Source organism: Neolamprologus multifasciatus, chromosome 17 (assembly GCF_963576455.1).
Source record: "Neolamprologus multifasciatus chromosome 17, fNeoMul1.2, whole genome shotgun sequence".
NCBI lineage: Eukaryota > Metazoa > Chordata > Actinopteri > Cichliformes > Cichlidae > Neolamprologus > Neolamprologus multifasciatus.
In genome coordinates this window covers 34,066,976-34,083,645 of record NC_140455.1, presented here as the reverse complement: position 1 = coordinate 34,083,645, position 16,670 = coordinate 34,066,976, and the positions used below count along the sequence as shown (strand labels likewise).

Here is a 16,670-nt window from a genome sequence, read left to right as displayed (position 1 = left end):
CGAAAGCGCATCAAATCCGATTTTTTTTGACCCTATGCGACCCATATCCGATCATGGTATGACAGTGTGAACGGCACAAATCCGATCTGGGTTACTTTCGTATGTGGTACTGAATCCGATACATATCCGATGTTTTAGAAAGCGACTGCTGTTTGAACGGTCATGTCGCATTAAATCCATCTTTTACATCACTGACACAAGACAGACGCTAATTATCAGCGCCGGAGAAGACATCGCGAACGCTTCCTGGCCATCCAGTGTCGATGTTACTGAAAGTGTTGGGAAGACAACGTTGGAGAAACGTGAACATTTTATTTGTACTGTATAATCTACCGATTCTGACAGAAATCTGCAACTATCCTTTGAAGCACCGCTCCTCTAAAACAGCAATAAGGATAATTATTAGGTTATTTACATTATTATGTAAATAACAAAATAACTTAAAGCAAAAATTGGGAAACGTAAAGTCCGAAGTCTTTATATTAAGGGCCATCAGTCAAACAATACTGTTGCTCTGGGTCTAAACAGAGCGCGTTGTGTGTGACGTTTTCATTTGCGCTTTGAGCGTTCACACTAGAACGCTCAAAGCGCAAATGCGTGTTTGCGCGTTTGCTGTCGCATTTTATTTGTAGTGTGAACGAGTAGACAAAAAAATCGGATTTGATCAAAAAATCGGAATTGAGCATTAAAACCTGCAGTGTGAACGTAGCCATAGAGGTAGAGGCGGAGTATATCCCGTAGCCAGTACACCAGTCTGTCACGGGGCTAACATATAGAGACAGACCAACCATTCACGCTCACATTCACACTAACAGTCACCAGTTAACCTAACATAGCTTGCATGAACCCACAAAGGCACAGAAAGAACAGGCAGACACAACAAAAGAAGCACAATATAAAACCTGAAGGCGCATTTATTATATTTCTTACAGGGCTTTTACCTGCAGCGGATGGACGTTATTCAGTCTCTGAGATTGCTTGGTTGTCATCTAACAGGCGGTTGATAACAGGCAGTCGTTTTGTCCGTTGTCATAATCAAAGCTCTTCAGAGGAAAAATGGCAAAAATGGTTCATTCATAGATGTCATTTTAAAATAAAAAGGGACCCTTTGAATGTTTCACAGCTAGATGAACCAGCTTTTTCTCACGGGAAGTAGTTTTCAGGGCCTGAAGTCATGTTTGAGTTCAGTTTTGAAGATTGTAACTCTCTGAATATTTCAGAACGCCTAGCCCCAGCTCTCACTTTTAATAGATGTATTTTTTTTTTGTTCGTTTTAGGGCTGACTTTCTCCTCATTGCATAAGCCTGACCACATAACCAGGATACAGTCTTTCACAAATGCATGCTCACATATGCCGTCTGACAAACACCCCCCTCCACACGCGCACAAATACCCATTTAAAGGTAACTCCCTGAAGAAGCAGAAAGCATTTGGGCAGGAAGCAGAAAGTTTTCTTTGCAAAGTGAAGTATATCATTTACAAACCATGTAGTCCCAGGTGGTGGAGTCTGGTTTGTGATTGAACTTGGCTAAAAAAAACCTCAAAGCAAGTTTTTTTGAGAGCAAGTTTTAAAAGAAAAGCTCATTAAATGGTACAAACAGAAACAAATAGTACTGAGATGGGAAACCTAAAACCATTGTGTGTTTTTAAACACTGGAAAGATGGCCTCCCTGAATATATGCTCAATTAATGAATCCCATGTGGAATCGACAAGCATGTTTGCATGTAGAGCAGGGCGATATGACCAAAAATATTTATCACGATATACATTTGAAAATTTGCAATAACGATATAACTGACGATATAAATGACACTAGACAAAATATTTTACAACTCCGCAAATTTATTAGTGCAAAAAAACCCATCAATGTATTTTCACTTAAACAAGCAGCTGTTTTTTATATGCATTAAAGTTATATAAAAATGTAACAGTGGAAATGCAAATTCCTTGCTGACAGTTTAACCAAAAGGCATTTCCAGTGGAAACTGGCCGACATATCCTCAGCATAACCATATATAATATCCACAAAACTAAAAAAGAGGTTATACACACACAATACGGTAATATTATGTTGAAGCACAGCACGTATCACTCCGCGAGGCGCGGTGGGGCTTTGTAGCTTAGCAAAGTCGCACTAAAACATTTGACAGATTTTGGAGCGCCGTGTACATAACATCGTTTCAAGGTCAGTAAACACAACCAGAATTCATACATAAGGCACACGGGATTATAAGGGGCACTGTCGATTTTCAGAAAAATCAAAGGATTGATTTTAATTGTGCCGTATTTTCCAAACAACATGGTAATAACGACGGCCCGCTAGCATGCGCTACCAAAAATAGTGCTTTGTTGTTTATCTGACGGACGAAAGCTAAACCAGTACCACACCACTGAAGTTGCAGCATTTTTACTAACCAATTCTGGTTCATCCGTTTCATTTAACGATCCACTTTCGCTCTTCTCATTCTGCGTAGCCGCCATGTGCGTATGTAAACAAAGGCACTGTGCATGCGCGTTTTACTCATATTCTATCGCGATATGTTTTTTTTCCTATCGTTGCCCAAAATTACACCGGTATTACCGTGAACGGTATGATATAGCCCAGCCCTATTTGCATGTATTAGAAAAAGACAGGTGAATTGGTTACTCACTACTAACCCAACAAGAGGCATGGTGAGCGTCAAAATGAGTTAGCATTTTGAGCTAATAGTAGAATTCACGCCCATAGTATTAGTTAGATGAGTATCTGGCAAATGTGAAGCTCTGGCCAGCCTTAACATTTAAAGCCAATCCTCTGTTTGTTAATATTTTGGGAATAAGAGTATCGACTTACCACTCAGTGTTTTTCTCTTCTGTTGTCCAATTTTGTTGAGCCCGTGTGGACGGTAGCTTCAGTTTCCTGTTGTCAGTTGACAGCAGTGGCATCCAGTGTGGTCTTCTGCTGCTTAAATTTTCATTTCCTCTGCATACTTTGGCAGAAGAGCATTACTTGTAATTAGCTTATTAGATATTAATGAGCATTTGAGCTGGTGTACCTAATAAAGCGTACTGTCACATGGGTTGTTTTTCTACTCCTGGATCTTTATGCGTTAATAAACAGTTGATATCTGTAATATATGTTCTCAGGCATAGACTATCCTTGCTGTACAACAGGCCCGCCAACCTGCTGTTCAAACCTACTGTTTGTGAGTGACAGCCAATGAGAAGAACATGACTCAAAGCGAGAGCAGCTCTAAAAGGTAGCTGAACCGAAACCCAGAATAAGAAAAATTGGGATTATCTTGAAGTGTGAATTATGCAAAGCCACTCAAGTCAAGTCAAAGTTAAAAGTTTGGAGTTGAAAATGAGCCAAATAGGTTCTTTTCAAGCTAAGCTAACCAGCTCCAGGCCTCAGCTTCATCAATAATACACAGGCATGAAAGTAGTATCAATCTTCTCTTTGAGCTGTCTGCAAGAAAGTGAATTAAAATACAGCATTTTTTTCAGCTGTAACTTTACTTCAAAACTGAACTCTTACTGAATTGACTCGGATCCAAAAACAAGACTATATGAAGAACTGTCTACAGTGTGACTTACATCAACATTTAAATGGGTGATGTTCTATGTTTCTCACTCTGTCTATCAGGGTTACCTGCCAGCCAACGCAGAGAGGAGGGAGAGTGTTCTACAGAGGAAGAGGCAAGAATATTTCGGCTTCATCCAGCAATACTACGACTCTCGCAATGATGAGCATCATCAAGACACATACAGACAGGTACATGCATATACACGAGCGCACACATCTCGTATGCCTATAGCTTTCTGAATCCCCCAACTCGAGGGACAGAATGAATGAAAGTCTCCAGAAAGAGTCCTCTTTCCAATTACAAGAGCATCCTCCTGTTGCCAATGTATTAGCTCAGCATGAATTTAGGACACAAACAGTGTAAACGTTTGTTTGTTTGTGTATATGTCTGCGTGTGTGTGTAGAGTGCCTTTTTACAGAATTTGGCCCTGCAGTCAGGATTACTGCCACTAGTTATTTGGCAAAAATGTGATCTTTATTGCATTTTTCCCCCCTTGCTTGTGTTCTTTTGTTCTCTCGTCCATCTCCCTCATGTACTCGTCTGATTGTTTGTTCGTCTGTGTGTGTCTGTGTCACAGACCAGAGATGAGCGGCTTCAGAGAGATACTGAAATTAACAGTATTCTGTTTGGTTCTGAAAATATCTGTTTTTACCCCCCACCACCACACACACACACACACCCACCATCCCCTCGTTCTTACACTCGACTACTTCCCATTCATTTTGAGCCGATAAGGAACATCAAAGTGAACTGTCGATAGCAAAAACACACATTTCTCACATTCTGTCCAATTTCCCATTGATCTCCTCTGCACCGTGCCAGGAAGCTGGCATACTTTGTTTTGATGATTGTTTGGATTGTCTTGAAGCCTCCTTTTTCTGCCAGATTCTACTTGTGCTGCAGTGATTTCTAGTTTGTTTGTTTGTTTGTTTGTTTATTTTTGCTGTGTGCCTGATTATGTGTGTTTGTACATATGTTACTTTGGCATTCATGTTGCGCAGGATGGTGGGTTTGTATTGGGTTTCTGTATTTTTCTTTCTTTTCTTTTTTGATTTTTTTTTTGTTTACACATATTTACGTGGTTGTATGTGTGTTTACATACAGTACTCAACAGATTGGAAGACGTCCCTGTGCGGTTTTGCTTACTGTAAATAAGACTGGATGAAATAAGTACAGAAGTAAAATAAAATGAGATAAAAAGTAGCTTACTGTATGTAATAGAAAACAAAGTGGTGCTATATGCACAGTGTGTAAAGTGCAGTGTTTGAGATGAGAATGCATATTCTCTGCTGCACAGACGTGTTCATTTGACATCATTTGAAACTGTGCGATCTCTAAATAACTGCATTTTTTAAGTAGATCATTTCCTCTTATGAAGAGTCAAAAACAAAGACTTTAAAAACAATACAGTGAAAACAAAGTAGAAACTCAGTTCAGCAAAATTAAATACCCATGTTAATCACAGTTTTGCTAAAAAAGCAAAGACTTCAAATAAACTGAAGTGATCAAGAACTTTCTTCATGTTGAATCTACGTGTCTGCATCGTAGCTCCACGTGGAGAAGAACTGCCCGAGGAGCTAGAAATGCATTTATTGTGAGAATTCTCCCACATGTAAAGGATACAGGAATATCAATGACCAACCATAAATGAGTCGAAATGAGACGGCTGCAGAAGTAATCAAAAGGTATAGCACGAGTGTCAGACTCAATTTTACTAAGGTTCACGCCAGGAAATGGGGATCACACCAAGGGTCAGGCATATGCAGTTTAATGACATGGTTTAATTTAATCCACAAAATAACATCCCAGGTAATGTTGTATATCCCAAAAGTCTGTCTTACATGCAATTTGGTCCACATAAAGGCTTCAACAAAACATCTGCAAGTTTCCCAGCTGTTAGTGTTTAATGTAGCAAAATACTGCAATAAACTGCAGTCGGTAAACTTTGCAGAAATAAGACAGCTACTGAAAGTATCGGGCATAGGAAAAGACATCATATTTAATTATCCATATTTAATTTGTTTTTTGAAATATTTCTAAAGGTTTTCAACGGTTTGTTATGAGGTGGGCACCGCGTCACTGTGCAGATGTATTTGCATGTAGGCAGGCCAGAATTCGAGCACCGAATGTGGGTTAGATACATAGCTGTGAAGGGGCTCGGACCTTAAGTTTGGGCAAGTACTTCAGATTTGGCTCAGGGTTTATCCATGGAAAGAGTGTTTCTGTGGTAGCTCAGACAGTGTAAAGGACAGTTCGTAATGTCAGCCTGTTTGAAGAACTTAAAAAAGAAAAGAAAAAAAAACAAAACGGTGTAGACTTTAAAAAAGAAGCACAAAGAGGAAATTAATTTTGGCTCACGCGCGGTTCAGCAGGACCACTACAGTGAATGCATCGTCCCGACAGTGAAGCACAGAGAGCGCAGGGGTGTGATGATTTGGAGCTAGTTGAGTGCAAAAGGGAGATGACATTTATAGATGGGACCATCAATGCCTGTGAATTTACCAAAATACTGGCTGACAACATGAGAAATACTGCAGCGTGATGGCGATCCAAATCACGCTGCCAAAAACACAAGAAGAAGGAACACTAGGAGGTTCATTTGCTTCACTGAGTTTCTACTCTGTGGCCTGCAATTATTAATATAGTAAGTCTGTGTAGTCTTTATTTTGTAAAGAGAAAGTGGGTCTACTGTTCAAGTATGTCATTAATTTTAAGGGATATCACACAGGGCTCCACTCAATTCTTTTACATGTCATCCTTGTGTTTGTGTGTCCATCATCCATTCTGAATGTCCGTCTGTTTCGAGGTTGTTCTTTTGTCTCTTTTATATTTTTGTTTATGTTCCTTGTAACTTGCCCACACAGTGTGTGTGTGTGTGTGTACGTGTGCATACGGATGTCCCAGCTTGAACCCTTTTGATGTACTGCAGCAGTTTCATTCTTCCCCAGGAGAAAGTGATCTAAAAAAAAATCTAGCTTTGGTCTTTTTTTGTTATTTTTCAAGCAAGCAGAGAAGAGTGTTGTGTGGAGATGGCATTTTGTTGGTTTATTTCTGGTGCATTAAAAATATTTGGACCACTAGAGGATGAAAATACCGACCCTTCATTTACGATGGCCTTATCAATTACAAAATGTCAAATGTCAAATGTCAAAATATAATTTTAAAACAGTGAGCTGAATGCTACTGGAACTTACATAGAGAATTATTATATTCTCAAAGAGACCATGAATATGACCATGAAGCACGACGAGGAAATACCACAACTTCCCATTTTAAAGTGACCTTGATATACTTTTAGCTTATTTTCTGTCATATATTCTATGAAAATGGTGCACGCTCATATTAAACATGACCAAAGCTTCAAACAAGAGATGAGAATTCCTTCCATACCTTGTTTCAACTGAGTCATTAAATCCAGGAGGATTTAGTATTGGTTTGTAGTAAGTTTTGGTGGCTCTGTGGTTAGTAGTGTGGCTTTGTTGCAGAGGGACGCATGCATGTGCCAGTCCATCTGGATTCAGATCCAGATGGGCCACGCTCCACATTAGATATTTTTAATGCAAATCTGTTTATTACATTAAGTAAATCTGGAAACGTACCAACAAAGAGACAAGCCAGACCTCTAAAAACGTCCTCGCGCGATGTAGAAACATCACTATATGTGGAAGTCATCCCTGTGAGTCAAATGCTCAAAGTTCTTCCTATTACTGCTTTTGACTATGTATGCTATCAAGACAGAAGATGTGTAAATTATTTGGCGTCTGAGGCCCCACCCATCTTTTGCTCAAACCTTCTGTTTGTGAGGGGCAGCCACTAGCCCAGGGGTGGGCAATTCCAGGCCTCGAGGGCTGGTGTCCTGCAGGTTTTAGATCTCACCTTGGGTCAACACACCCGAATCACATGATCAGTTTATTACTAGGCCTCTGGAGAACTTCAAGACATGTCGAGGAGCTAATTTAGCCATTTAAATCAGCTGTGTTGGTTCAAGGAAACATCTAAAACCTGCAGGGACACCGGCCCTCGAGGCCTGGAGTTGCCCACCCCTGCACTAGCCACTAGCTAGAGTGGCTTGTTGAAAACAGTGGATGAACTGACGAGCTACATCACGGTACACTATAAGACAAATAAGGATTATAAGTAATCATGCAAAGCTACCCTATACATTCCAACATATAATATAGAATTGGGTGTGAGTGTAATAACTCCACTTTATGTCCTTTGTCATTTCTTTAAAACGCCTGAAAAAGTCTGAAAATGCAGTACATGTGGAGGACGTTTATATTGTGTGTGATTGTGTTTATGTGTGTGTGTCCGTGTGTGTCTAACACATTCTCTCCCATGTTGCTATCAGATCCACATAGACATTCCTAGGATGAGTCCTGAATCTTTGGTGCTGCAGCCAAAGGTGACAGAGGTAAGGTGGACTGGATGTAGGCCCAATGGCCAGTCCCGTAACCAGCCGCGCACTCTTACAAACAGACCGGGCTATTTCAGTTGGCTTGGCTCCAGCTGCCGCCCTGCATCCGCCTGGCTCCCTTCTGATGAATCTGTCCGCCTGTCGTATCGGTCGTCTGCGGGGTAAACACTCTGAAATGGTGTAAATGTGGTCTCGTACATGCATAAACGCACACACACACACATTGATGCAAGCACATATTATCATAGAGGCATCTCAGCATGCAAGGGCACTCGTATGCAGTGCTGCATTCAAGACCACAGCTGCTATCCATTTCAGAAAACTGAAACCCCAGTCCGACTTCAATCAAAGACACCAATCCACTAACTGTTCCTCTCGCTCTCCGTTCCTGTCACTGTCACTGTCTGTAATGGCCAAATCTGTGCTAACCTGCCCGTTGCTTCAGTGTTTGTCTTTTTTTTTTCTCTCCTTCTCTCTGCAGATTCACATTGACATACCGAGAACTAATCCTCTTATTCCTCTCTTTCAACAAGCTTCTGTTCAAGAGGTGAGACCCCTCCAGCTGCACACACACCACCTCACCTAGCAGGGTTTTCCCTTTTCTGCTTTTAGGCAGATTTGGTCCTGGAATCAGAGGCACTGATGATGTTGGACACCTTAAAAACAGAACATGTGAGATAGCTTACAAAGAGGGGAAAAACATCACAATAATTAAAACGATATAGGTCGAAAAAATGGGGCACAAACTGTTAAGAGTAGTTGAGTGTTAGAGTAAAAATCTCAACTCAAGTCTCAGTATCTTGATTTATTTACTTAATGTTTTTCTATCTGCCTGCGAGTGTAAAACAGGAAGACCTTTGCTTAAGCACTGCATGATTTGGCATGGGGCACATACACAGCTGCTCAAGCGAAGAACACACGTGATTTTAATAATTACATGCATGGGATTAGATCCCTTTTAACTTTCACTCTGCATGGTTGGCAGTTTCATATCTTTTTGTTGTGCTTCGTTAGTTCTACTGAAGCATTTCTTATTACAGTTGGGTGCTCTGTTATGGCCGATATAAGAAGTCATTTTCTTCAAAACATCTTGAGCATTATGTTTGAAACATTGAGCTATTAGTCACAGTTGTGCACATTGGACAATATGGTTAAAAGCTAGGAAAACTCATAAGTACCTTTTTTTTCTCATGGTGATCAGTAGAAATGCTTAAAAAATACTTTAAAGGCATTTGTTTCTCACACAGAGCTGCTGCGCTTTTGCATATTTTATCATACGTATAAAGTTAATATCAGCTGATTTCACTCAGATCAGGTTTGCTCAGTTTCTCTGTTGATGGGTAAATGCAGATTGTAGCTACTTAGTATCACTTTAAGTCTACATATACTGTGTATTGGATTTTTTTTTGTAATGTTCATTAAAAAACAACTTTTCCAACCTGTCATTACTCTATTAGTTCAATTCACTTGAATTGAGTTATGTTTATATAGCCACAAATCACAACAATAGTCACCTTGAGATGCTTTCGAAGAACCTACAATAATCAATACTGATTTTACCTTAAAAAATACAGTTTTAATTAATAGATTTTTGGCTTACTAGGTAATTTGTATTAAATGTGTGCAGATGGTTTAGTTGGCTCAGAAGTAATGTGTTAACACACATAAGTTACACAAAGTGACAAAGTTGTCGTAACCACAAATCAGTGTTTTTTCTTGACAGTAGTGATTTCACATGTAATTTAATAGTTATATCAATGAAGACATTTAAAATCTGATTGTCAGAATGTCACACTTCAATAAACATGAAGTGTAAAGCCAGAATAGGGTCGGGGCTGTGTGAGAAACTATAAGACAGGTTATGGCTTGAAACTTTTAACTACCTACTCATTGTATGGTTAGTGGTCTTTTAGCTATGAAATTCTTGTAAGAAGTTACTCCACTGGTCTGAGGGACTATCAGTGCAGCATCCCAGTGCAACTTAACATGGACATTAACCTGATTCCATTCATTTATATTGGGTTAAGCTTATCTTATTATTCTAGTGCTTCAGGGATGGCCTGTCATGAGTAGAACCACTGGCTTGAGAAGCAGAGAAGTGAAAACACAGATAGAAAACTCCATAATGAGGTGGAAGCTAATGAGGTGCCCAGGGCTCCGAGCTGCTTTGTGTGTATACCTGCACAAAGGTGCGAGGAAGCACGCACATACACACTCAGACATCCATACAACATAGTGGGATTTCTGCATTTAGGTGAAAATGTGGTTGATCTTCATTGAACACATGAAGTAATCAATCACAATGCAGACTAGAAAAAATTAACAGAACCTCTGTCCTAAAGCTTGGAATCACACCAAGAACAAAGTCTGTAAATTTAAAGAAAACATAAGGATCCAAAGGTAACAGCAAAATGCAAGCAGAAATCTCTGTAAGTTACTAAAACCTTTGTTCACTTAAACAAAAACCCACCCAATAAGAATGTGTTCATGGAAAAGTAGTACAAAGGAAAACACGGATCTTCAAGAAAGAAATGATGGGTCACAATGTTTATTATTATTATTATTTATTTATTTTTATTTTGCAAAAGACCACTTGATGTTTCACAAGAGTCAAGTTGGCCGCACGTCATTAAAGAGTCTAGTAATGTCTTAAGTTTTGTTAAAAATAAGTCTTAGTATGTATTAAAGTGTTTGAAACTCTGTTTTCTGCATTTCAGCACCTCATATGACTAAACTGCTGAGGTCATAATATTTTGGTAACACGCTAAATTCAGCTGTTGCTATAGCTGGGGAACATAAAGGGACAGTTATCAGCAGAATAACATACAAGGTTACGAGAAAAGAAATCGTGTCATGTGTAGGTTGTTTTCTTTTTTGTTGTTGTTGTATCAATCCAACTGATAGGATTGATATTTTGATTTAAAAGTCCGATATCTCAGCCAAATTTTTGTTCTTTCAGACACAAACATAAGCAGATTTTCCTAACATTTGTTAAGAGTAGTTTCTCATTTCCTCATTTACGATCTACCCGACAGTGCGGGGATCATCTGGTTGTTATAATTGTGGCATTCTTAACAGGGATGTTGCCAACAGGGAAATTGCAGAGTGCCCTCTGGTGGATAAACCGTGCAACATCAACACTCATATGGTTAATTAACTTTTTACCATTTACCACCATATGTGTAGTAAAAACAGTAATCATGCCAATAATATACTTTAGCAACTTATGGTTACTTATGTCTGTAAAACGTTTAAAATCCCAAATTCCCCAATGGTTATGCCTCATTTTTCTCTACCTCAGCCAAATACCTTTGCTTTAATTATCATGGTGACTGATGCCAGAATACTTACAAAGAGTGTATTTTCACTTTTTCACAATTCTGAAGTCTGGAGCTAAACAAATTTTGAGAGGTAATTAACTTCTTCATACCTATAGGACAGACGTAGAACAATGATCTTATGCGACAATGTGCAATGTTGTGTTAAAAAATAGAACAAAACGCCAAAAATAAGTCAAAATATTTCACACCAATACCAAAACTTTTATCCACACAGTGAAACATGGTGGAGGGAGCATCATGGTTTGGGTCTGCTGTCCTGCCTCGAGATCTGGATGCTTTGCAGTCAGTAGGGGAATAATGAATTCAGAATTTTTTCAGGCTTTACATAGTAGATAAGTATATTAAACTTAGAAAAGACGAAAGGTAATGTCTTGGAATGGTCAAATCAAGAAGGCTGCTCGGTTATCCAAAGAAAGGTGGATGCACTGAAACACTCCTGCAGGAAAAAGCGTTTCTAAAATCCTCCTGTTGCATTTGTTTACTGCTGAAAGAGGTTGCACGAGGTGCTTCTCCTATCTGGCCTCCACTGCACGTGACTGCTAATGCAAAAATCAGATTGTGTATTTTGTTTAGTCAGACTGCTGTGACTTACATGAAAACTTATGTTAATTCCAAACTTTCTCTTGTACCTGTAAGTGAAAGAAAATGACGAGGGTTGCTGTCATTCAGGAGTGCACAGACCTATAATATGTGCAAACACTTGAATACATACGCACGTTGTCCCAGGCAGTGCCACCTCCCATTGCCCCTGTTTTGTACAGGATACATGTCGAGGCTGTAAGCAGGGAGCTTAGCATGGAAATGAGATCAGACAAGGAGGCTGGGTGCTTGTTTTCTACCAAGTATCTTATCTACAGTATGCACTATTACTTCATCTGATGTTTGTATTTTTCCCTTTACCTCCATTTCCCCTCTCCCACATCCCATGTTTTTCTCCCTCTCATCCCCACACATCAGCTCTTCCCGCTTACGTGCTAAATAAAAGCCACCAGCACACACTGAAATATTCAAGCAGTGTGCTCCTCATATATTTTGGTATGCAACAGACTCCCAAGGCCCCCCTCCCTTTTTTTTATATGGTTATGCTTGCTGCGGTGCCACCTGAAAATCACCTCTGCTTCATTTCATTCACTTGTTTGTCTCTGGGGCTCCGGAGATTTAGTCAAGATGGAAGGCAGTCAACAGTCTGTTCCATTTCAGGGAGAGAGGGATATTGAAGCAATTCTGCAGTGATTTCCTAAGTGGTATCTAAAGCGTTGGAGTTTTTCTTGTTTTGGAGTACAATATTGTCTTCAGGAGATGTTGATAATCAGCAATTACAAGATCCGAATGTGTTGTTTTGCATACAATTTGTGATTACAGGCTAAAAGAGCAGGATTTATCACTCAGCACAGTATGGGCCTTATACCACAAGCTTTTTTTAATTTTAGTCTTTGCATAACAAATAGGTATGATGTAAGCAACTCGTATAGTTATTGTAGGATATTTAATAGACTAATATTTTGAATGTAGGACGGGTCTTTTTTCCCAAAATCTGGACAAGACATCAATGAACATTTTCTTGAGTTGACACCTTTCTTGTAACAATTTCTTTTTTATCTCTAGAGATTATCCTTATCTGGGTCTTGGGGGACTGGAGCTAATGGAATTGAACAATAGTTTTTTGACAAAGGAGACAGAAAAGCGGATTTTGTGACCCCCCCCCCCCCCCCCCCCAAAAAAATAGCCTCTATTATTAGGAGAATCTGAAGTTAAACTGGACTTCTCCAAATGAAGTTAATGTTATCTTCTCCTGAAGAAAATATTCAGTTGCAGCTGCGCTTTCTCTCGCTTTCATATCCAAATGATGCCACAGACAAACATACAGAGTTTAGAGTCTTTGTCCTCACAGTAAAACGGGTGTGGACCGGGTAGTTTTTGTGTGCATGAGTTCACTCAAAGCGGTTGCCAATGTGAAATATGCATGTCGGCTTTTGAGGCTGCATGAAAAGAAAGTCCCATTACCCACTCCCCTTGCTCTCACCAGCACCTCTCCTGTGTTTGATGGATGCAGCTTTGATAGGGAAAGGGGTGGTGTGAGGTGTGGAGGAGAAAGCCAGGGAGAGCTTACCATTCTCCTCCACTGTCTTAGCAATGATGGAATTACTTTAAATAAAAAGGTGAGGGTTTTGTGGAGACACTTCTCAGTAAAAACACAAACAAAAAACCCATTACCATGACCATGTTATATACCATAAAACAATGAGGTATGAGGTTATTTAGAAAGTGACAGAAACCTGACATGGTCACCAAAACATAAGGGCTTGATGGGTGCGGTACATCAAGGTGTAAGAAAAATGTGTTTCTGTCTTCGTATTTTGGAGGGAAATCCATTTGCACAACAGAAAAAAACCAAGCTAAACATCAAGCCTCTTCTAATTCACTGGGGCTGACAGTATTAAACTGCCACCCATAACAAAGATGGAAGTGTTTGCCTTGCAAAAAAAAAAAAGTTGAAAAGAAGGGAAAGAGAAGGAGATGGAGGAGACTGACTCAAAGGGGAAGAAGAAGAGACAGAGACAAAGTGAGGAGGGAGGAGACCAGCACCAGAATTAAAGAACAAAGTTCAAAGTGAGTTTTTTTTAAAGAACAAGAAATACAGCTGAGGAGCTAAAGACTGAGGTGTTGCTCAGTGATGATGGAGAGCCAAAGAAATGGTTCATATTAACTGTGGATGTATTGGCAGGCCGATATTATATAATTGCTAATTGTAGATGTATCGGCATTGGCAGTAGAGAAGAGGGGGTAGAAACACCCTATGGCCATTTTATGAGTTTTGATGTCACATAGTTTGTCCGCCAAAGCAGTGTTGGTGTTTTCACTGTCAGCAACACGTTTGTTTTTCAATTGCCAAAAACGTAACCAATTGATCTAAGCAGATTCAGGTGGACATCTCCAAGTGTTGTTATTGGTATCGGCCTCAAAAATTCAGTATCGCTCAAGCTCTACGTTAAACTATGTGACTGTGTCAGCTGACTATAGTGCTATCTAACTAGCTTGGCTAATGAGGTGCATCTTTTGTCCTTTCGCTAATTAGGTAGCAAACAAAATAACTGGGGCCTAAAGCCGAACACTGCAGATGGAAATTAGCCCAAGGCTACAATCTGGCATATTTACATTTGTTAAAATGTTCATTAATATAATTAATATTGTCCCTCTTTCTAAATAAAATTAAATTAAATCATTTAGCCAAAAACTGACCAGCTGACAGCTGAGGTTGACTGACTTTTGGTGCACCTGAACGAGGGAGGGGCGGATGTGACTGAAAAACAGATGACCGTAATCTGCTGGGTTCCGCCCCTCTCTGAACCTGGTTCTGCTGGAGGTTTCTTCCTGTTAAAAGGGAGTTTTTCCTTCCCACTGTCGCCAAAGTGCTTGCTCATAGGAGGTCATATGATGGGATATTCTCTATATGTGTTATTGTAGGTCTACCTTGCAATATAAAGTGCCTTGAAGCGACTGTTGTTGTGATTTGGTGCTGTATAAATAAAATTGAATTGAACTGAATGCATCTTAAAGCAGACATCGCGTTATTGTCTTTTTCTAAATTGGACCATTAGCTACAAAATGAACATCGTTTTGTATCAGATGAGACTAGAAACTAATGATCCAGATCATAAACTCATCAGGAACGTGTCACCCCCCACCCCCACCCCCCAACCCCCTTTGCTGGGCATTGGAAAGAATTTAGGTTGACAATTATGAGTCTGATTCACTTTTCAGAACTGGATGCTACATTCATAATTAATATGGAGTGTATGTGCATGACCACCTGTAGATCTGCTGGATTATGCTTTTGTAAAAGAAACCAAACAAAGCCCTCTTAAAAAAGGAAAAAAAATATGCTACAAGTGATCAAAAGTCCCCAGGCTACCTTTAGTTTTTCAAGAGATGGGTTTAAATAGTATTCCAAGTAGATGATCAGCTAATGTGGCAGAGTTGAAACCTGCTTCCCATGACATGAGCCCAACTTTTCTTCTTTACCAGCTTAGCACGCCTGAAATGATTCCTATGCTTTTTTTTCCACACCTCACTCGCTTTCTGACATGTATGCTTTAATGATTTAAATCTCTAATTCCAACCAGCTTAATGTCTGAAATGTTGTCAATCATAGTGTTAAAAATATCTACGACTGTGTTGTTATTAGAGTGTTGGATTGAATCTTTTTCTTCTCTTTTCATGGCATTGGTACTCTCTCTGTGTATGTTTGTATGTCTTAAGATTTTTGAGCGGATCCTGTTTATCTGGGCCATCCGGCATCCCGCTAGCGGCTACGTGCAAGGCATCAACGACCTGGTCACACCATTCTTCGTCGTTTTCGTCTTTGAATATATTGGTGAGTGGCAAACCCCCCACCCCCTCCCCCTTTTTCTTTTAACTTTCACTCCCTAATCTTTTGTGTGATATTCTTTTGAAGTAAGGATCACTCATCTCTTTCTGGTACCCTGGTGCTGAAAGTGCCACTCTCCACAGTGCAGAGTGGCACCTTATGTAGCTGGCGAGACTCAGGGGTTACTCGCCGGTTCATCACCACAGGTCACAGGAAATCAACCCCGGGACCCTTGAGGCCGTTTCTCTTTTCACAACTCTGTGTCCAAAGAGCTCCTCCTGCACCTGTGTGCTCTCTTCTCGCCCCTCTTTTCAATCCCTCTTTCTTTTCTGCTTTCATCCAGACACACACTTGGTTACAGCTTGTGTTTCGAATGTGCTTTTAAGCTCCAGCTATCAAAGCATTCTGGTTAACACTTAGGAATTAGACAGTACAGTATGTGTGTGAGAGAGCACGACACGTGTAGGCGTGTATATGTGTGTGTGTGTGTGTGTGCGCACCGCGCTGTTTTTCCCAGGGCCCTCCCGCTGTGAGCGTTTAAGTTGTGCCACATTTGTGTAGATGAAGGCTTTATTTTACTTTCACACTTAACTCTTCTGACAGTATAAACACTGCTTCAGATCCTCAACATGAGAAGGGTGGAAGCAGTTGCAAGAAATTTCATTGCCGGTATAAGTGCGATATAGTTTTATTTTTTATTTATTGATTTATTTTTTAAATGTTTGAACTACTTGAAAATTGCACTGCACTGTATGTACACTGTGAATTTAACTCAAATCATTTATTTATATATATATAAATATATTTATTTATATAGCACCAATTCATAACCAGAGTTGCATATAGTCGCATTATATTGTAAGGCAAAGACCCTGCAAGGATAAATCCTTGACCCTTGACAATTAGAACCATTAGGACTTGGAGGACTTGGAGACATTGGGAAGGAAAAACTCCCTTTTAACAGTAAAAACCCCAG

The 16,670-nt window shown here is 39.8% G+C and overlaps 1 protein-coding gene across 3 annotated transcripts in view; it reads left to right on the top strand.

Moving 5' to 3' along the window:
• The window catches only part of tbc1d22a (TBC1 domain family, member 22a), a 174,182-nt gene that overhangs the window by 49,905 nt on the left and 107,607 nt on the right, over positions 1 to 16,670 (top strand). Inside the window, exons 7-10 of one of the 3 annotated variants that reach the window (XM_085137752.1) lie at positions 3,627 to 3,755; positions 7,919 to 7,981; positions 8,466 to 8,531; positions 15,586 to 15,700. In XM_085137752.1, coding sequence (XP_084993878.1) covers positions 3,627 to 3,755; positions 7,919 to 7,981; positions 8,466 to 8,531; positions 15,586 to 15,700 — 373 coding nt within the window. The remainder of the gene's footprint in view (positions 1 to 3,626; positions 3,756 to 7,918; positions 7,982 to 8,465; positions 8,532 to 15,585; positions 15,701 to 16,670) is intronic. The other 2 variants (XM_085137751.1, XM_085137750.1) reach the window with 2 other exon arrangements.